Source organism: Hydra vulgaris, chromosome 12 (assembly GCF_038396675.1).
Source record: "Hydra vulgaris chromosome 12, alternate assembly HydraT2T_AEP".
In the NCBI taxonomy this organism is placed as follows: domain Eukaryota; kingdom Metazoa; phylum Cnidaria; class Hydrozoa; order Anthoathecata; family Hydridae; genus Hydra; species Hydra vulgaris.
The window spans coordinates 47,593,239-47,614,900 of record NC_088931.1 but is presented as its reverse complement, the minus strand read 5'-3'; the positions used below and the strand labels follow the sequence as shown (position 1 = coordinate 47,614,900).

General features: G+C 25.3%; 5 protein-coding genes across 9 annotated transcripts in view; 1 reads left to right on the top strand and 4 right to left on the bottom strand.

The window, feature by feature from the left end:
• The first annotated feature begins 411 nt into the window (after positions 1-411).
• Positions 412-3,978, top strand: LOC136088783 (uncharacterized). Of its 2 annotated transcripts, XM_065813506.1 has the most exons (7): positions 412-593; positions 678-701; positions 790-813; positions 1,102-1,260; positions 1,844-1,892; positions 2,044-2,181; positions 3,310-3,978. In XM_065813506.1, the coding sequence occupies exons 1-6, from the start codon at positions 509-511 to the stop codon at positions 2,063-2,065; spliced, it is 363 nt and encodes a 120-aa protein (XP_065669578.1). In that variant the 5' UTR covers positions 412-508; the 3' UTR covers positions 2,066-2,181; positions 3,310-3,978. The 2 variants fall into 2 exon arrangements, with proteins under 2 accessions (XP_065669578.1, XP_065669577.1); XM_065813505.1 differs by having other exon boundaries at positions 1,102-1,892; positions 3,310-3,814.
• Positions 3,979-4,485: 507 nt separating this feature from the next.
• LOC105848401 (protein POLR1D) lies at positions 4,486-5,365 on the bottom strand. The gene is made up of 3 exons (XM_065813504.1): positions 5,209-5,365; positions 5,002-5,076; positions 4,486-4,931 (listed from the first exon to the last, which is right to left on the bottom strand). Exons 1-3 carry the CDS (start codon positions 5,235-5,237, stop codon positions 4,625-4,627), a joined length of 411 nt encoding a protein of 136 aa, XP_065669576.1. The 5' UTR covers positions 5,238-5,365; the 3' UTR covers positions 4,486-4,624.
• Positions 5,366-5,458: 93 nt separating this feature from the next.
• Positions 5,459-6,171, bottom strand: LOC100205496 (5-formyltetrahydrofolate cyclo-ligase). Its single transcript, XM_065813503.1, has one exon. It carries the CDS (start codon positions 6,120-6,122, stop codon positions 5,526-5,528), a length of 597 nt encoding a protein of 198 aa, XP_065669575.1. The 5' UTR covers positions 6,123-6,171; the 3' UTR covers positions 5,459-5,525.
• Positions 6,172-9,568: 3,397 nt separating this feature from the next.
• Positions 9,569-21,662, bottom strand: part of LOC136088782 (MYCBP-associated protein-like) — a 58,794-nt gene continuing 46,700 nt past the window's right edge. For 2 of the 4 annotated variants that reach the window (XM_065813499.1, XM_065813501.1), the window contains 6 exons: positions 17,550-17,656; positions 17,247-17,351; positions 17,098-17,162; positions 16,115-16,189; positions 13,579-13,664; positions 9,569-10,684 (listed from right to left, as the gene is read on the bottom strand). In XM_065813499.1, the coding sequence (XP_065669571.1) occupies positions 13,611-13,664; positions 16,115-16,189; positions 17,098-17,162; positions 17,247-17,351; positions 17,550-17,656 (406 nt within the window). In that variant the 3' untranslated portion in view covers positions 9,569-10,684; positions 13,579-13,610. The remainder of the gene's footprint in view (positions 10,685-13,578; positions 13,665-16,114; positions 16,190-17,097; positions 17,163-17,246; positions 17,352-17,549; positions 17,657-21,662) is intronic. The other 2 variants (XM_065813500.1, XM_065813502.1) reach the window with 1 other exon arrangement.
• On the bottom strand, positions 9,705-10,667 carry LOC100207873 (mesoderm-specific transcript protein). The gene has a single exon (XM_065811833.1). The coding sequence runs from the start codon at positions 10,665-10,667 to the stop codon at positions 9,705-9,707; it is 963 nt and encodes a 320-aa protein (XP_065667905.1).

Genomic DNA, 21,662 nt, shown 5'->3' with positions numbered 1-21,662 from the left:
CAATCTTTTAACCTTAGTTCCAACTTTAACTGCAACAAGTGGTAAGTTTAAAAACTATTACTTTTTAATATGTGTTTGCATTTCTCAACAATTGCAATATTTATTTTCTATTACAACTTTTTAACCTCACAAACATCCTGCTACAATTGGTATATTTTAAATACTTTACTTTCTAATATGTTTATGCATTTTTCATCAATTACAATATTTGCTTTTTATTATAACTTTTTTTACTTTAGTTTTATTGTCGTCTGCATGAAGTGGTATGTCTAAATAACATTACTTTTAAATATGTGTATCCATTTTTCATCATTTGCTATATTAATTTTTTATTACAACTTTTTAACCTTAGGACCATCTTCATCTGGTACGATTCGTAAATTTTAAAATTTTTACTTTCTATTTGTGTATGCCTTTTTTTATCAATTTTTCTTTTGTAAAACTTTTTTACCTTAGTTTCATCGTCCTCTGCATCAAGTGGTATGTCTAAATAATATTACTTGTTAATATGCGTATCCATTATTCATCATTTGCTATATTAATTTTTTATTACAACTTATTAACCTTAGGATCGTGTACATCTTCTACGATTAGTAAGTTTTAAAAATTTTACCTTCTAATTGTCTATGCACTTTTCATCAATTGCAATTTTTCTTATTACAACTTTTTAACCTTAGTTTCATGTTCATCTGCAACAACTGGTATGTCTAAAAACTATTACTTTTTAATATGTGTGCGCATTTCTCAGCATTTGCAATATCTTTAAATGGCAACATTTTCTACTTTTAGTTCCACCTGCTCAACCTTCTGCTGGTAAATTTATGTATTAAAAATGTATCTGAATGGTTATCAAACTTTTTATTATTCCTATTAATATACTCTGTTTAATACATTTATATTGTGTTCTCATTTAAATTCTCATAAAGGAAAATTACTAGCAGTATTTAAATTTTTACTCTTATTAAAATTTTTTTTACCTATCAGTGATTTATTAGTCAATAATTTTATATATTTAGATAAACTGTAACAAGTAAAAAATTTGTATTACGTGTTACATAATGCCATTTATTACTAATATAATTATTATTTATTTGCTTTTAGAACTTATATATGAAGCCTACAGGATTTACAGGACCCAGCATCCTGGACCCACCAGCAACAGGTCATATTTGCGTTGGATCTGGTTTGGGGGCAAAGATGATCTACTTTTTAGATGGCCCTATTATCCCCCAAACAGGAGTGCTGGGGACAGCAGCAGAGGTACTGCAAGTGGTCTTAGCAGAAGAGGTCGGCATAGGCGGAATGGTGGCAGCCATTATGTTAACTTCAATATAAACAATTAAAAAGTTAACATGGTGCCACCATTCCTTTATTTTTATTCAATAATATACAATATTAGTTTATTTGTTTTCATTATTGTCCTAATTTTTAGATTAAATTATTCTTGGTATTTTTTTATTTTCACCTATGTTTTTGCCAAAATAATTATAAAAAAGAATTTTAATAATTAACAAGTGTAGTAGTTGCAATAAATATTTTGAACGTTTTCAATGTTGTTTGTGATAAAATAAATTTAAAAGTGGTACCCTTAGATAATTACCACTTTCAAATGCAAATAAAGTGTCATAAGAATTTTATAGCCTATATTAAATGCAAGTTTTAATTTATGAGTATCATTTTAAATGTTAAGTGTTATTAAATGTGTAGAGTCTTTTGCGTACTTTTTTAGTTTTCTTATTTTAGTTGATTTAAAATGTTTATTTGACTTTTGTAAAAATTAATTTATCTAAAAATAGTTGGGCTTATATTTACAATTCCTAAAAAATTGATTTGCATTATTTAGATTTAAATATTAGTTTGACCTTAGTTGAACAACTACTTGTTTGTATTAGGTATGATATTTTGTAAATATATTATTTAAAAAATTTTGTTTTTATGTTATATTATCAATTGCTAACAATTTATAATATATTAGTGCAATACTTTTCAAGAAATTTAATTAAAATTTAAATATATAAACTCTTCAATTGTACTCTTTTGAAGGAATTATGGGTCCAAAAAGTAGTGGATGTGTGTTTGCGGATGCAGTGAAACACTGTTTAGCTGGAAACTTCAATTTGCGCAATGAAATATTTACACACTGTAAAAATGGACATGTAATCTTGTCATTTACTAATAACGGTGAGTCAGTTGCTCAAATACTAGTAAACGTCAATTCTATAATGTTCTTAACGTTGTCAAAAAATTTACTAGCAATTATGCAAGGAATTGTTCAAAGTTTAATAACTTCTGTAATCAAACTATTACATACCATTATGCAATATTGCAATAGGAAAGATAACTATGAATAAATAAAAAATATAAAATTTTTAAAGACTTGATATTAAAAAATGGTTTAATTTTATGTAACATTAAAATATTTTTGGAGATTTTGTTTTCAATAGATTTAAATGATACTTCCATGATATATTTAGAAAGTTAACTCTATTTTAATAACTGCAAATTGATAAAGAGATTAGGTAATTTTAAAGAAAGGGTCCCCTAAATCTCCCCTACTAGGTTTGTGGAACAAGATAAAATTAGTTTTCTCAACATTTAATAAAAGTTTATTATTTGTAATCCAGTCATTTATTTTTAATAATTCTTCGTTAGACAATCTTTTGTATTACTATTTGAGTAAAAAAAATTCGAATCATCAGCAAATAAAAATTAAAAATTTTGGATGCTAAACATGAATCATTTATATAAGAGTAGGAATAATGGAGGCTAATAATGAAGAATAATGAAGATTGATCTCTGGGGAACACCACAAGTTATATTATGTTTTTCTGTTTTATTTGCTGTATATACTATAAATTGTTTTCTGTTTGACAAGTAACTTTTAAACCATAGTAAGTTATTGTTTAGTATTCCATACAGTTCTATTAAGATATATCATGGTTCACAGTGTCTAATACTTTTGATAAATCAATAAAACTCCTAATATATAGCAATCGTTACAGTATAATACTATGGTATAATATATACCATCATTATATCATTATAATATATACCTAATTGTCACAAAAAACTGTTTTGTTTGGATAAACTTGGAGATATCACATTATACACACACTATACCTTACTTTGAAACATCGAGAAAGTTTAAAATAGGCAGCAATACCTCCACACAATATACCTTGCATTAAAACATTGAGGAAGTTTAGAATAAATATAAAAAGTATAGAGTAAATAAAATTTCTTAATAATTTTAGATAATAATTGCATCATAAGATTTAAAAGGTATTGATAATAGTTCTGTAATTTTAGCCACTAAGGACTGTTTTGGAATAAAGCTATCGCCGGATTTCAAAAACGCATCAAAGAGTTTGTGACAAAAATTCGCTTCAAAACCTGGAAAACTCAAGAACCATCCCAGTGGACACAGAACATCCATTAGACGTCTTAAGGACGTCCTACGGACCTGTGTCGTCCATAGGACGTCTGTGGCCTGACGATTTTTATTTTTCAACTGTTTTCTTATTAGGCTGACATTGTCCAGTAGTTTGCCAAATATTTTTGCATTACCATGACATTCAACTTGTAACGTCTTAATTGACGCAGCGTACCAAGATTTCAAGATCTTTCCCATTACTTCCCTTACTCCCATACTTAATTTTATATACCAAATTTTAAATATTTTCAAGATTATTTCGTAATAAATTTGAATAATTTTTTTTTTTAGCTTTTTTAAACAGATTCTTGAAACTTTTGTTGTTTTTTTCCACTTATTTAAAAAAAATATTTTCATAAAGTTTTCATTTTTATATGAAAATCAAACTATTTTATGGCAAAATATAAAGCACATTCTTAAAAAAAGTAGATTTTATAAAAGTAATAACTAATGCGCTGCATGTCCGTAAGGTAGACTGTAAATATGGCGGCGTAAAAGTAGTAAAGTTTTTAAATTCCAATAATGAAACTAAAACTTTAGAAAGACGTTTTAAAACTATTTTTTTAAAAAAAAACCTCATTTTTTTTGTTTTTATTATACTTTGTCTTTGCTTCTAAATTAATTTTATTTAGTTTTAAATTAACTATACTTTGAAGATTCAAACATAATATGACGACATGGTACACAGACAATGCTACAAAGAAAAAACCTGATGGTAACTTTGAAGAAAACATTATTAATTCGATTTTTTTAACAATTTTATACTATTACGTCTCCTTTCTTAAATATTGGCGTATTTAATTTTTTTCTTTTTTAATTTTTCAAGAAAAATTTCAAGCATTATTTATTATAATATATAATTTAAAAATATTTAAAAAAAAAACTCTTCATCTTACATAGAAATTTTGTTCACTTTTTAAAACATCGACGATCTTTTAAGAATAAATTTTTATAACTATTGGGACTATCGTCAATATTTGGAGACTCGAATTTTTAATGTATGCGATTGTCGAATGGTCATGTACAACTTATTGAAAATTTTTTTAATCAAGTCGAAGAATAAAGGTTTATTAAAATTCTAATAATAAACTATTTGAGTTGAAATATCGTTAGAAACTTATTGTTTTTAATAATGGTGTAAATATATATGTATATATCTATATAAATACACATTGCTGATCGAGTTTAACGTTACGCTTTTGGTATACGCTTGGTTTTTTTCATTGGCAAACTTACGCTACTTGAAGATATAGCAGATTCCATCTCAACAGTTTTATTGATAGAAATATCATTTTTTTTTAGTTTGATAGAAATATCGTACTTCTCTAGTTTGTGAATTTCATTTTTTACCATTTTTTTTTGCTTATCTGCTGTATCTGTTTTTGATTCATTGATTCTTTTTCGAGACTGAGTTGAGATATTTTTGTTGGCTTGCATCGCACCAAGAATTGTATTGTGTAGAAAACGTTTATTTGTAGCTGGAACAGGACAAGATTTCCTATAAATACAAAAGATAGTTAAACAGAAAATATAAGATATAAAATGTGTAATATGATATAAAAAATTACCAGGCTAACGAACCCATGGTAGCTGATCGCTCACGACCTCTTTGTGCATTTCTTGTTAATTCAGCAATGGCTAATCTAAAAAAAAAACAAAACACCAAAAACAATTATAATAGAAAAGGAAATGCTTCTTTAAAATTATTTAAACTTATTATTTTTGATTTAAAGGATTAACAGTTTCAAAAGTCAATTTCTTTAATCATAAGCTACCTCGTCAATTCATCTTCTGCTAAAGACATTTTCAAAATATTAGATTCTTCATAAATTCATCTTCTTTATTCGTTTTTAATGTATTAAAAACAATAGGAAGGATTATTCGGTGTTTTAGTTTATTTTTAAAATTTAACCTAAAAAAAAATTCCTAACATAAGATAAATTATTGTAGCATTGAAATGTAAACAGTGAATGAAACAATCAAAATATAAAATTTAGAGTGATAAACTATAAAAAATCAATAAAATTTTAAGAAAAAATAAATTTTATTACAAATTTAAAATATCATATAACTTTAAAAAAAATATCATTGTTCATGGATACAAAACGTAATCTAATTGTACATCAAAATCGTCATTAGGTAAACTTTCTTTTATTTGACAGGTGTACGCTAATCCAATAGTTATTGGTTTTTTAAGGAAAACTTTTTCATACTTATGAAAATACTGATCGTAGTAACCTTTACCTCGACCTAAACGAAAGCCACTTTTTGTAAAGCCTAAGCCTGGAACTATCACAAGATCTAGTCCGTTACCGTTAAGAGAACTTTCCCTTTTTTCGTCATCGTTAGGTTGTTTGATGTTCCAAGACGTTACTGGAAGTTTATCATAATCATCTTGGTCTTTTAGATAAACCATATCCATGTCTTTACCGATATAACGAGGAATATAACATACTTTGTTGCTTTTAAAGATATCAGCAAGAATGTCTGATGTAAATACTTCAGTAGGCATGCTTAAATAAAGAGATATAGATTTAGATTGTTTATAAATATCCATCAAAAAAAGTTTCGTTGTAATAATTTTTGATTGCTCCACTTTATCTTGATGGGACATTAGTCTAAGTGTTTCTTTGAACTCTTTTCTAAGCAGTTGTTTTGCAGATCTTAAAGTTCGCTGGCTGCTTGACATTCCATAAAATTTTTTTTTTAAATAGTCTAAAAATGTGTAATATAATGAAATTAAAATGGTTTAAAGCAATTTTAAATAACTCTAAGATCGAATTAAAATTGATAACATTTAAAATGCCTTGGTGGTCTATCATCAATAAGGGCGAGCACATGGCCAATTAAATTTTTGCTCAAAAATGACTCAAATATATATATATATATATATATATATATATATATATATATATATATATTTATATATATAAAAGGGGTGCAGAGTCCCAAAAAGGACTCCGGATTTGAAAGTCACAAAAAGATTACTTTATCCTAGTTTTTGGTATCCAGGAGGTCTAAAAATATAAATAAGTTTATGGACTACTAATAGTAAAAAAATTAAGACTTTTAAGTTAGAGGAGCAATCATATTTTGAACCTGGAGTCCTTAGGTATAATGGCAGCAAGGACTCCCGGACTCCGGGCTTAAAAACAATAAGTTTTAAGTCATTAAATCTCATGAATTTTTTTCTTATAGCAGATCATAAGTCAATAAACGTGTTTAGAACTTCTGGACACTACAGACAAAAAGCAGAGATATAAAGCCGGAGTCCTTTTGGGACTCCACATCTCTGATATATAACATACATACATACGTATGTATGTTTGTGTATATGGATGCATGCAAACATACATTCATAAACATACATGCATACATAGTATATAAACATACATACACATGTATATAAATACATACATACATGGTAAACACAGAATTCATGAAATGAAATTCCAGGACATTTTCACAACATTTCAAGACTTTTAGTTCTATAGTATAATATATCTTCACATTTTTCAATTTTAAAATATAACATTATGCACACCAATGATATCCACAACAAGATACGAGTAGTTGTCTTTGATTTTTATTTGACATTTGTTTTTTGATTTTAAATATTGCTCTCTGTAAAGGATATTCATTTTGAAATTTCTGCATCGCTTTTAATTTTTCTCTAAGCTTCCACTCAAATTTATTTAATTCTTTGAGTTTTCCATAAACTGTGCGAAAACCATTTATGCCAATATTTATTAGCAATAGATACTCATTAAGTTAAAGATCTTTATTTACAAGTTTAAAAATACCAAGACAGGGGACAAAAATATTTCTTTATAAGATAAATCAAGAAAGTATAGTGCTTGTTTGACCTAACTGAAATACTTTGACCTTACTGACTTTTTTTTAAAGGAAAACATTCGTACAAATAGTAAATTTAGTATTTTGTAAAATCTTCAAAAAGATTTAAAAAAAACTACTTTCCAAGTAAAAGCTAATTTCAAATAAAAGCTAAATTCATCAAACAATCCCTTATCTAATTTCAGTGGTTATAAATACTACATCTCTTGTCTTAAAAGTAGATGACTTTTCAACAATCTAAATTGCACCAGATTTTCAAGGTGATAAAATATTTGGTTCTTTAAATTAATTAAAAAAAGAACTTAATACGGATTTTAGTAATTCAGATAAAAAAGTAAAAAACATTTTTACCTTTTAGATGACTTTTCACACATATTTCAAACAATTTTATTTTTACAAATAGAATAAGATGTAACTATTGGACTTTTTTTAAACAGTCTAACTTTTTATATTTAGGCACTTGCAACAATGCATAGGAATTCCAGGTGTTTACAACCATGCATCGAAATTTCAGGCGCTTGCAACCATCAGAAAAATGTTGACACAGTTTACTGTTTTTACTTAAACAAATTTGTATTAAGATAATAAATCAAAAGTTTAAAAAGTTAAAAAAAAAATGTTTAATTTAAATTTTGTATACAACAAATAATAAAATGAATGAACTTAAACGTTCTCTTATAAAACTAAATATCGATTCCAGAAAACCTGGTTCAATGACCAACCAGTTAACATAGTAAAAGAATTTAATTTACATAAAAGACAGTAGTGGAAAAAGTGTAGCTTTATATGTAGTTAAAAATATTGACTAATACAAAATAAATTTGTGAATATGATTTTGAACAAGGGTTATAGTTGTAATTGAGAAATTATAAGAAAAGTATTCAGTTGTATGTATGACCAAAAAAGTTTGTTGATTTTTCAGTGACTCATACAACATGTGTCTGTTCCTTTTAACTAACTAGGGAAAAAGTCAATAAACCTTAGATTGGATTTTTACAAAGAATAATAATAATGTATTTGGTTTAGATATAAGTTCTTGGCAGTTTAGTAAATGGATATTTAATTATAATTTTCTAGCATGTTATTATAGAGCCCATTAAATTGAAACATTAACACATAGATGATTTCAATAAAGGTGATTATGATTCAATATCAAAAACTAATTATAAAATTGAATAGAATGATTGTTTGAAAAAAAGTTTATAAAATGTATGATCCCTTTTTGTTACACTTACCTCAAGCATGTAAAAACTTAATTCCAAAAATAGATTTAAATTCAAAAAAGTGAGAAAACCCTTGACCTTATATTAAAATAAAAAAGTTTTAAGATACAAAAATTGTACTATAAACTGGAGTGACAAAACATTACAAAGAATGATGCAAACAAGTTAATCATGAAATTTAAATTTTAATGCCTCAACTTTAACTAAATCATTAATAAATTAAAATAAAAAACATCTAATCTATATTCTTGTACTATGTCATTTATTTTTTAAAATGAGATTGTTTAAGAATATAGACGAGATTAACAATATTTCAGCTTAGAAAAAAAATCTCAAAAACTCACACAATAATAAAAACAACATAACAACATTAACAAAATAAAAATAAATAAACAAACATAAAATAGTTAAAAATCATAATATATAAACAAACAACAAAATAAATTTATTATACAAAATATAATAAACAAACAATTATAAATATAAAATGTCAATAACAGTATATAGTGTGTGTGTGTGTGTGTGTGTGTGTGTGTGTGTGTGTGTGTGTGTGTGTGTGTGTATATATATATATATATATATATATATACACACACATACACACACACACACACACACACACACACACACATATATATACAAACACACACACACATATATATATATATATACAGTGCTGTGACAAGTAGCTTGGAAGCCTCCTCAAAACCTGTCATTAGGGCCTCAAAATCATAAAAAATTTTCAACTAGATAAAAAAAAGCTCTTTACATTTGAAAAAGGGCCCCTAAGTTTGTTAATGGGCCATTTAAATTTGCTAGATTCCCCTACCCCCAATTGAGGTGTGTGGAGTAGCCTAATAACAGCTCTCTCTCTCTCTCTCTCTCTCTCTCTCTCTCTCTCTCTCTCTCTCTATATATATATATATATATATATATATATATATATATATATATATATATATATATATATATATATACACCCATTTACACTTAAATACAATGTACAAATGTAAAAGATGCTTTGCGCTTAAACAAAATTCAAACAAATAAAACAAAATACAACTAATATTATATATTTTCCAAAATATGAAGCTTCTAGACAGTTTCAAATATTACAAATTATTTACAAAAATTTCATAAATAAATAAAATATTTGAAATGACAACCAACATTAGCTTCTTAGAAAGGTTATATCAAACTATTTTTTTTATTAACTTCAAATACTCACGAACAAATAATTCTGGATCTTCTAACTGTGGATAATGTCCCACACTTTCTAGCAAAGTCACATGGTATTTTGTTAAATTGTGTGAAGATAAATAATTCTTTATTGAACTATCTTTTGATCCATAAATTAGATGCAATGGAATACTTATGTTTGTTAAAAAAGTATCCCAGAGTTTTTCATCTACATTAATTTCTGTCTGAAACCTTTTGCTTTGTAGCAAATCAAGAAACTTTTCATATAAATCTTCTGCAGACAAATTAAACATGTAAATGTTAGCATACTTAAAAATGTACCATCCAACTGAAAACCTTCCAAAATTGTTTAAAAAATATGGTGATGCAAAATATGGAAGTGGTGAAAAGCCACCATTAATTATACACAAACTTTTAACATTGGAAACTAGCTTTGTATTGAGTAAAACTTCTAAAATTCTTTCTCCATTCATATGTGTTAATAAATGAAAATGACGAATATTTAAAAACATCATCAATTGTTCAACCATTTCAGTTTGTTTAATATTTTTATCTGACAAATCAGGTATGATAATGCGGAAGAATTTTTTTTGAAAATAAGGAATTCCTTTCCTCCAATCATAACTATGTTGACCATGTAAAATAAGTAAAACAGGTTGCAATCTGATAGGATATTGAAGATTAATAATATCTTGATACAAAAAAGTATGATTATTAAAAGTCATAAAATAATTACTATCATACCAGAAAACAGCATGAGAAGAAAGATTGGGCTTCTCAGATTTTAGTTCAATTAGGATAATAACAACAACAAAAAAATAAAACATGTAACGCAACTTGAACAATAGAAGTTTTTTTTTGAAGTTATTCAGCAACCTGAATTCTTTTATATGATTAGAATCTGTATGAAGAATGATTGGTTGCGTGACTCGCTTTCTATTCCTTGTACTAGTCATTTTGAGTTTTTTTAATTCTAAAAAAAATTATCCTAAATTTTATTTTTATTTTTACTAATAAAAAGCATTTTTACCAAGTAAAAATGTCAACTCACACATCAACAAGAATAAAAAAATAACATAATCACTAAAGCTGGATGAAGCAGTAATTTACTGTTTTTTACTTTCTTTTGGCTCACTTATTTATTTTATAATATATATATATATATCCTTATATTGTAGTTGAAACTTTTATGGTAAAAAAGTCTATTTCAACATCAACAATTAGGCAACATTTTAATAACGTCTAAAAGTTAAAGCAATTAAAATAATGCAGAAGTTTTATGGTTTTTTAAAAAACCGCAATAATAATGACTAGAAAGTTTTTTTAATTAATAGTGTTTTTATTTTTTTGTAGCTTAATAACATTTTTGAAACATGCAAAGAGTATTGCTACATCGACTATCTTATAGCCTGTTGTTACAAGTAAGTGCCGCTACATCGACTGAGGGTTTAATTTGGGCAAGCAATCTATCATTTAAAAAAAAAACTTTATACAAGTTTTTAAATATTTTCTGGTCTGGTTTATTAGCATTCACTTTAAAACAAAGTTTATAGAAGAAACTTTTTGACTGCCATGCAAGACTATGACATTTTATGGGCAAAATTAAAGATGACCAAGCAAGAGTATATATTATCAAGAGTATATATAAATCAGGAAAATGAATTTAATTTATTTTTTTACTTTTAAAAGAACAATCAATTAGCAATTAACAATTAACATTAATAAGATAGCTCAAAAAAATTATATAATTATAAAATGAGTTGCATAAAAGTTTAATTGAGTTAAGGTTAAGAACAAAAAAATAAAAAATAAAAATACAAATCTAATATTTAAAGTGTCCTGCTTTAGCTTGATAGCAAAGAAAAACTCGTCTCTGCATTAATTCAATGATGGTTTAACAATTAAGTATCAATCCATGACCAAATATTTTCAAATGGGTTGATATCTGGTGATCTATGGCACCAAGGTAACAAATTGTGATCTTCTTTGTGTTAAACCAGTGTGTTATACTATGTGCTGGAGCCCCGTCTTGCTGGAAGATCTATTGCTAGCTTCTGCCATACAATTGCCTTATCAATCATCTTACATGTTTCAATTCAAGTGTATTTTTATAAATATATTGGTTGATATGGCCATTATAAGCTCACAAATATTAAAACCTTTGCAGGAAAGCATTTCCAAATGCCTAGTGAGCCTCCTCCACCTTGTCGCCCTGCATGTAAATAGCGCTTGCAATATTTCTCAGTTGCAAATCTTTTAATGTATATTCTTCCTTTGCGCCTCACAACCTGAAAATTTGACTCATTACTTAAAATCACTTTTGCTCAATCTTCAACTGCCCAATGCAAATGTTCTTTCACACCATTTTCGCCTTTTGCGTTGATTCACGATTGACAGGATAGGATAGAATTTTTTATTGCAATATAAAACTCAATACCTCAATGTAAAACTCAATGTGTACTCAATGTAAAACTCAATAACTCAATGCATCAATCCATGAACAACAGGACAGGATAGAATTTTCTATTGCAATGTAAAACTTAATTACTTTTTTTTGCTAACACTATTCTAACGAGTTTTCTGCTTTTTGATTAGAAAAGCATTGGTTGAATATTTGAGCTTTTTGTTGCCTTTTAGACCCTAGGACTTCTACTGGTTCCAATTATGCTACTTTTGTCACGATTACTAAGTTTCAGTGATCTTCCAGAATGAGGCATGTCAACAACATTACCTGTCAGCTTTCAGGTTTTCACTGCTTTTTGCATGCAAAATTCAGAAACACCTATAAGTTTACTAATTTCAACATTGTTATGATTCTTTAATTTGACCAGTCCAATAATTTATTATTTGATGCTCTCTGACACTGCTTTTCTACCCATTTGCAAGCGAATTGAAATTAAAATATTGCAGTTATACTTTAGATAACTTTTAGCAACTAAAATACTTTTTTGTTGCTTTAAAATAATTTTTTTATTTAAGAATCATGAGCACTCATTATAGTAATATATATCATCTAACATTTAATTAGTTTTACGGAAGTAGTGTAGTATTTGTGAATACTTTTGTTGGTAATGCTTTATGTTATGAGATGTTTTGTTGTTAACTTGAGATTTTACGAAAATCAATAATTGTAATATCATACTTTTTAAATTCTTAAACTTTTCAACTTTTATTGTAAAATAAAAAGAAGTTAGGTGAACATACAAACTTTTTTTCTTTTTACTTTTATTGTATTGTTTTATCATATGTATATAAAAATGTATTTAAATACTTTATCATATGTATATAAAAATGTATTTAAATACTTTATCATATGTATATAAAAATGTATTTAAATACTTTATTGTATGTATATAAAAATGTATTTAAATACTTTATCATATGTATATAAAAATGTATTTAAATACTTTATTGTATGTATATAAAAATGTATTTAAATACTTTATCATATGTATATAAAAATGTATTTAAATACTTTATTGTATGTATATAAAAATGTATTTAAATACTTTATCATATGTATATAAAAATGTATTTAAATACTTTATTGTATGTATATAAAAAGAAATTAGGTGAACATATATTTGAACTTTTTTAATCTTCTATTACAAAAATTAAAAAAATCTCAGATAAAAAATTAACATTTTAATAAACTTTTATTAAGATATCATTAAACTTTTAATTCTAAATATTAAACAATAAATATTTATTATTATTAAACATTTATTGCTGTTGAATATTAATAATTAATTATTATTCAACTAACGCAAACTAATAACTAATACTACAAGTATTTTTTGAAAAAATTACAACTAAAATGCAAAAATTATAAAGAAAATATTTCACATAATCTTTCTATAAATAAACCTGCTTATATCAAAATGCTGAAGATGAAGAATTTATAAAAGTAGTAATTCTAAATCGACTGCCATTAGGCCTAAAGAATTGTATATCTAAAAACATAAAAAATATTTTATAGATTTGAAAAGTTCATCATACTAAATGGCTTTAGCCTATTTAAAAAAAGATTAAAAAAAAAAAAAAAGTTAACAAACTTAAAAGTTAACATATACCAAACTAATAAGTAACAAATTAATGGGACGACTGAATAAACGCAAATTTCATAACTACGAACTGGCATAAGTGTGAACAACGTAAGTGCGAACTGGCATAAGTGTGAACAACGTAAGTGCGAACTGGCATAAGTGCAAAATAACAATTTGTACTTACGTTAATATTTGCAATTATATTCGACGCAATTATGCCAATTTGCATTTATGCCAATTCGCACTTATGCTAGTTTGCACTTATGCCAGTTTTTGAAACTGATTCGCACATATGCCAGTTCACATTTATGCCAATGTTTGCAAATTCTTTTGGCGCAATTATGCCAATTCCCACTTATGCCAGTTTGCACTTGTGACAGTTTTTGTAACTGCTTTGCACTTATATCATTTTGCACTTATGCCAGTTCTTGCAACACATCACCACTTACTTCGCACTTATGAAATTTGCATTTATTTAGCCTCCCGAAATTAACAACTCTCCTGTTATAAACATTATTTTTATTCATTTTATCACTTTTATTAATATTATTTTTTTTTATTATTTTACTTTTATTCATCTCATAATACATTTTAAGTCCAATTACATTTACTACTTTTTTTAGAGAAAGCCATTTTTTTTAGAGGAAATCATTTGAAAAACCATCCAAAATATGACAACAGTATTCCATACAAGAGAATTATAGAGGTAGAGAACTAACTTAACAATTAATTGGATAAATGGCAATCTAAGTAGATATGAAATACTCAAAATTAATTTTGAAAACATTACCAAATACTCCAAATAAAAAGAGTTTACAGAGAAGAGCAGCATGCCGAATTTCATCAAAAACCTTTGACAAAAATGTCTCACCACCACATACATCATATGCCCAATAACACCATTTAATACCCCCTTTCTGCTATTGAGGTAAACAAATCAGCAGTAGATTACAGTGATGAAACACTTTAGTGGAAAAAAGAAAAAAAGAAGTTCACCAGTAACTTGATTATTTAAAGACAATTCAATTGAAATAAAACTTAATAAGAAAAAATTTCCTCTCTAATTTTGTTTTAGTGTAATTAAATATTTTACTTTATATAGTTTTCAGATTTGTTATTAGATGCACCTCGATAAAGGTTCAAACTCTACAAGTTAAACCTTGTACAACAATCTTATTAACAATTTGATAACAAAAATAACTATATTATAGTCATATCAAAAGGTTTAAACATTAAAAGATTTAACTCAGATATTAATGCAATAAAAAGATAAATTGTACCATTTAGTGCATTCTAAAGTACGGTTTCAGAATTAAACTGAATTTCATAACCACATTAAAATGCATTAACAATAACTATAATCAAAATTACAAATAAAATCTAAATTATGTATTTTAAAAATATCATATTTCTTTACTATTTATTGCTTGAAATAATTGTATATATAACATATAATAAACTTTTGGTTTGCATTTTATTTATGTATACTATCTATATCTTAAAGCTTTTTTTGTGTGTTTTATTTATGTATATTATTGTATATTATATAAAAAACAAACTATTTGGTTTGTGACAACTTTTTTTTGTGAGAGGTCTGCCTATGTGCAAATTTTATCAATTATTAAACAACTTACAACTTCAACGCAATGGTGGATTACATCATAGACAGGGTAGGCAAGCCTACATGCCACAAATCCTTTTTAAAATTAATCAGACCCTAAATTTAATACTACTGTATTAATAAAGGTCTCTAGAATATTATTGGCTACAGGCCTCATCCATGCTTGGCCTGGAAATTCTTCTATAAACAGTTAACAGTAAATTTTGTAATTTGATTTAATACACAATATTCATTAATTCACAACATCCATTGAATGTAAAATAGACATAAATATTTAAACATTAACTTTAAATAAAAATAAAATTTTATGAAGACTAAACTTTTGGCACAATTTAGCCACATAAACAATATCAAAAGTTTAAATATTCCAAAAGATGAAAGTTTTACCACATAATATCAAAAGTTTAAATATTCCAAAAGACAGTTTTGGCATTACAAAAATGACATAATGCATATGTACACAAAAGAAAAATTTTTTCAATTAACTTTATATTTAAAACTATGAAATTAAAAAAAGAATTTAGCAAAAGTGAAAAAACATTTTTTTAAATCTTTTGTTTTTTGATAAACTACTCAAAAATAAATATATTTCATTTAAATATAAATATATTTAAATGAAATATATTTATTAATATATTTCATTTAAATAAATATATAACATTTCAAAGATACAAAAAAAAAAAAAAAGGCTTGAAATATAAATAATAAAACATAAATAAAACACAAGCAGAATCACCTCAGTGTAAAGATATTGCAAATATCTTTTATATTTTGGATCATCAAAATTCTTTTCAGCTGTCACAGTCAATAACTAAACATGAAAAATCAAATATATATAATAAACATATACATTAAATTTTTAAATATATTGTATAAAAATAAAAAAATTGTAAATGTAAAAAAAGAAAAAACAACACATCACATATTATGCCACAATTTTGAATATAGAAAAGGTTCATATTAATGTTTAATTGAAAATAGTTGTGATTTTTAATGACTAAATATGTTTTTACAATTTAATATTTTTAAAATAACATCTTTTTGCAACTAAATCTTACATATTTTACAAAAATTGTAAATATTAAAAAATTTAATATAAAAAATCTATAAACACCATATGCATTCTGAATTATATCTAATGTTTAATAAATAAAAATTTATTCTAACTATGTTTAGGATGTCAACTAGATTTGTAATTGCAATGCTTAGTGTTTTTTTAATTATGTGTTGAGCTGATCTTTTCTAAATATAATCTTTAAGCCTACTTTAAGTTTATTTTCATTTTGATTGATTAAATTATTTTTAATTTGATTATTTTTAAAAATTACTCCTCCAACTTATACTTATCTTGTAGTGACTTTTTAGTAATTTGAAATCATTAACAATTGAAACATTAAATTAAAAAATATTTTTATTATGCTTATTTGTGATTCAATTTTTATTAACATCAGTTTATTAAAAATTATAAAATTTATAATAGCTGTAATCTAAATATAACATTTATTGATTTATGAGTAAATGACTTAATTGATTTTGATATTTATGAGTAATAAAATACTGTTTTATCAATATTTTAAATTGCATACACATTTCAAATGTACTAGCTTGTTTGAATTTTTATACTTACGGTAACAAAATTTATATATCCAATTGTAAAAATTATAACAATTATAACTGCATTTTTTGTGAATGTTACATTATTGTATTTGTGAGACTAACCATTTCAGTGAAGGTAGGTTCAACTTTTACCACTTTTATTTCTTCCTCTTTAACAACATTAACTTCTAATAAATTATTAAAAATTAATATTAAAATAAAGACTAAATAGAATTTTCATAAACTTTATTGACAATATACAAAAAAATTACTTTTTTGTTTTTCTTTTGGCGTTTTACTGACTGGTGTGCCAGACTCTTTTTTAACATTTGTTACCTCTGGCTTCAAAACTTCTAATATCTTTTTAGCATTTAAATCTAGTTATAAGAATGTTTGTGTTATATTTATCCAGATACATATTAGTTGAACAATCATTACTGTTCGCTAGAATTTATAAAACATTAGAACACTAATTATTGATAGTCGAGAAATGCAAATAAAAAATTTATTAAGTTTAAATCAAAATCAATAAGATTTAAACAAAAAGGTCTAAAACATAAAAACAAGTAAATTACCACTTTCAAACTTGATTGTGATTTGTTTCTCCTTTAATCCAAGCGAAGAACGAAAATCAATTGATTTTGTTACAAACGAGTCAACCCACAAGCTTACAATATTGTAGCTAAAAGATAGCAAGAAAACTGTAATATAAAATAAAAAAAGTACATATATATATATAAAATTTACAACTTATAAAATATAACACAGCAACATACAGTATATACTATTGCTGTAAAAAAAAAAAAAATTTTTTAAGCAATATTTCAACTAAAAAGTAATACAACAGTATTATATTATTTTACTTTAAAGAAAAAAAAAAGCATTTTAAGTATTAAATTTTAAAAATGATGACCTCCCTTTTGGGAGTGGCGTGCTGGCTCCAAAAAGCCTATGTGGGATTTTTCTAAAAAAGTCTATATATAATATGCGAGATCTTACCATATATGCTTGATTTGAAGGCCCATAAATATATAAAACACTACATTTTATAATAACATTTAACTTGGAGTGAACTAAGTAGCATTATATTGCATTTTGAAAAGATCAACATTGATATTATTGCTTAAAAATGTAATGATAGATTTCAGACAAAAGTCAAATGTTTAGGAGAACGTAGAAAAATTAATGGATAATTTTTGAGATGGTAGAAAAATCAATGGATAATTTTTAGGGCCCAACGGTTAATTGCTAAAACAATACTTTGGGTTAAAAAATATTTTTATAATATTAAGTAACTGAACATTACATAATCCAGGAATTATAAATACTTTATTAATATTAAAATTAATATATATCAAGTTTTATTTAAAATAAAAATTTGCCTGATAACTTGTAAACCTAGAAATTCTTTGTGTTTCACTTTTGTTATGAAAACAGAGTGTGTAAATATTTTAAATAAAACAAGAAAAGTTATACGAAATAATTTAATTGGTAATTTTGTTCAAACAAAACATTCAAAACTGTATTTGCGTTCATACTAAACATTTAAAATCATTGATGAGACTCCATTTTTTTCTTTTGTCATTTCAAAAAATTTCTTGCTTTGAAATCACCTTTTTAAATAACTTTTTACACGATTACTGAATTACGATAAAAAATTTTTGTTTGGGGAACTATATCTATATGTACTTAAATGGCACAATTTTTTAAATAATTAATTAATAATAGATAAACTTTTTTGTTTTTACAAAGATAGATTTATTAGAAAAAGTTTTTAGATAAGTAAATTTTTTTAATCATTTTTTTATCATGTTGAAAATATTTTAACCCCATAAAAAGGTTAAATAACAAATTTTAATTCTATGGTTACATAGCAATTAAATAATACGATAGAGTAATTCCATGTCAAAACAACCAGGCCATGCAACCCTATGTCTTTGGATTTTTTAAATATTTTTACCATAGTTAGTACATTATAAAATAAGATAAATCCCAAAATTTCAAGGTCTAACTCCCAACGGTTTGTGAGTAATGGTTGTTTTAATTTTAGCTACTATTATTGATTTGGTCATTTTCTGCCATTTTAAATTTTACATTTCTCTTTATAAAACCAAGCCTTTAAACGTGTGAATTCTAAAAATAAGTGACTTAGTTAATCTCAAGGTGAGGAATTTAAATATATAAATAAAAACTCATTTTATAGTTAAAAAGTACCTAAATATCAATTATAAATGTTAAAATAATAAACACCTGCCACTGTAAAATTTTTAGGTGTGCGATAAATTTTTTAAGCCTAAAATTTCAAATTAGGTCATTGCATGTTTGAAGAATATTGTGTGAAAAAATCATTTATGCCAAATACATTGTTTTGTAAATATTTTACTTTTGTACTAAAAAAAAAAATTTTTTAAATTTTCGCCAAAGTACTTTAGAAAAAATGATAATTCCTACCTAAATCTAAATCTAAGTGGTTCTCAAGTTATGAAAGTTTTTTTAATGTATTTTTTGTTTCCTTTTTGTTCTTTGGTTCCTTGTCTTTTCCAATTATCAAAGTTTAATTGCTGAATTCAGACATATTCATCTAATTTAAATGTTGCAATTAGTTCTACATAAATAATGTAATTAATACTTGTGCATTTTTAAATTTGCAAGTATAACATTTTTTAATTCATTATCAAAATGATTTCATGTGATATTGGTAAAGTTTTGAAGTCAGAATGCCATAAAACCTCATATTCTAGAAATAAAGAGATTTTTTTACTACATGACCTAGACACTGATACTCGTCAAAACATTTTATGGAGATCTGAGTTGCGTGCTTGTGAAGAACTATTCAGCATTTGTAATCACCATTTTCACTACTTTGGAAAAAGATTTGAAAAGAAAAATGGCAATTGTTGTAATGTTTATAAAGTGCATAAAAAAAAAAAAAAAAAGAAAGGTAATTTGATTTAAAATATATTTTATGTAATTATATCAAAGAAACCCTTCATTAATTTTCAAATTGTATTACTTTTCTGATGGATGTGGAGGACAGTATAAAAATTTTTAAAATCCATGCCATCACTCAGAAGATTTTTTATTGAAAGCTGAATGGATATTTTTTGCAACCAGTCATGGCAAATCTTCTTGTGATGCAATAGGGGATACAGTAAAACGAACAACAGCAAAAAAACGTCCAAAGAAAAATCAAATACTAACAATCGATGCAATGTTTGAATTTTGCACTCAAAAAACGCTCACAATAAAGTTCTTTAAAATTGATAAAGGAACTATGGTTAATGTTAGAGCTACATAAAATAAACGATTTGAGAAGGGAAAAACAATGCCAGGAAATTGAGGATTTCACCATTGCATTGCACCAATCACCAATGTAATAACATTAATAAGTGCACCAACAATATTATCAGACAAATATGAACTTTCAAAAAAAGATTTTAACAAAATTAATAAGTATATATTTGTAAATCAATAATTTTTAATGGATATATTATAAAAAATTGTATATCAATTCAAATATGCATCATTTTTATTTATTTTGAATACTACGATAAGCCAAATATGCTATATTTGCTTTTTTTGTAATATTTTTCATTTAATTTTTAAACTATGTATTTGGCAGAAATGATTTTTTCACACAATGTTCTTCAAACATACAATGATCTAATTTAAAATTTTAGGCTTAATAAAGTTACTGCACACCTAAAAATTTTACTGGGGCAGGTGTCCATTATTTTAACATTTATAATTGATATTTAGGTACTTTTTAATTATAAAATGAGTTTTTTATTTATACATTCAAATTCCTCACCTAGAAATTAATTAAGTCACTTAATTTTAGAACTCAAATGTTTATAGACTTGGTTTTACAAGGAGAAATGTAAATTTAAAAATGGCGGAAAATGACCAAAACAATAATAGTAGCCAAAATTAAAACAACCATTACTCACGAACCATTGGGAGTTAGACCTTGAAATTTTGGGATTTATCTTATTTTATAATGTACTAACTATGGTAAAAATATAAAAAAAATTTAAGGACATAGGGTTGCATTTAACAAAAAAATTGGTTGTTTTGACGTGGAATTACTCGATAGTCAACAAAACAAGCAATAATTAAATTTAAAACTAAACTTAAAACTAAATGATAAATTGTTTTAATTGAAAAAACTATTTAATTTTACAAGTAATTTTTTTTTTACTTGAAAATCAGCGATCATGAATACTTTTAATTAAACAATTTCAGGATCGCTAATTCCCATCTGACTGATTTACCTCAAGATGCGGTTTCTTTAATTGATTGCATTGTTAAAAGTGACTTATGTGACGTAATAAAAAACATTTTTTGTTATTATTTTTGAGGCTGACATTAGATAATGTTTGCATTTTATTATGCAAAATACTAGTATGCTAGCACACAAAGTTTAACACTTTAAATCAGATAATTAAAAAAATTAGTTTGTGATATTTGAGCATAAATAAAGTGAATAAAAAATTATTTGCTGATCATTTAAAGGATGTAGTAAAATAACTTTTTTTTCAAAAAGGCCTTTATAAGATAAAAAAGCTTAAGGCCCATGCGAGATTCCTGCATAGCCTCTAGGGGTGTATGCCACTGCAATATGGGGAATTTCCCTTACAGCAGTGCTTTACTTAAATTCCATTAAATCATGCTTTTAGAAAACCTAA

Coding starts and splice junctions, on each gene's coding strand:
- LOC136088783 (XM_065813505.1), top strand. CDS start 509: ATGCGTATCCATTATTCATCATTTGCTATATTAATTTTTTATTACAAC. Junction 702..789: donor ATGTTCATCTGCAACAACTG/GTATGTCTAAAA, acceptor TTCTACTTTTAG/TTCCACCTGCTCAACCTTCT. Junction 814..1,101: donor ACCTGCTCAACCTTCTGCTG/GTAAATTTATGT, acceptor ATTTGCTTTTAG/AACTTATATATGAAGCCTAC.
- LOC105848401 (XM_065813504.1), bottom strand. CDS start 5,237: ATGTCTTTAGCAGAAGATGAATTGACGAG. Junction 5,077..5,208: donor GCAGAAGATGAATTGACGAG/GTAGCTTATGAT, acceptor TTTTTTTTTTAG/ATTAGCCATTGCTGAATTAA. Junction 4,932..5,001: donor ACCATGGGTTCGTTAGCCTG/GTAATTTTTTAT, acceptor TTGTATTTATAG/GAAATCTTGTCCTGTTCCAG.
- LOC100205496 (XM_065813503.1), bottom strand. CDS start 6,122: ATGTCAAGCAGCCAGCGAACTTTAAGATCTGCAAAACAACTGCTTAGA.
- LOC100207873 (XM_065811833.1), bottom strand. CDS start 10,667: ATGACTAGTACAAGGAATAGAAAGCGAGTCACGCAACCAATCATTCTT.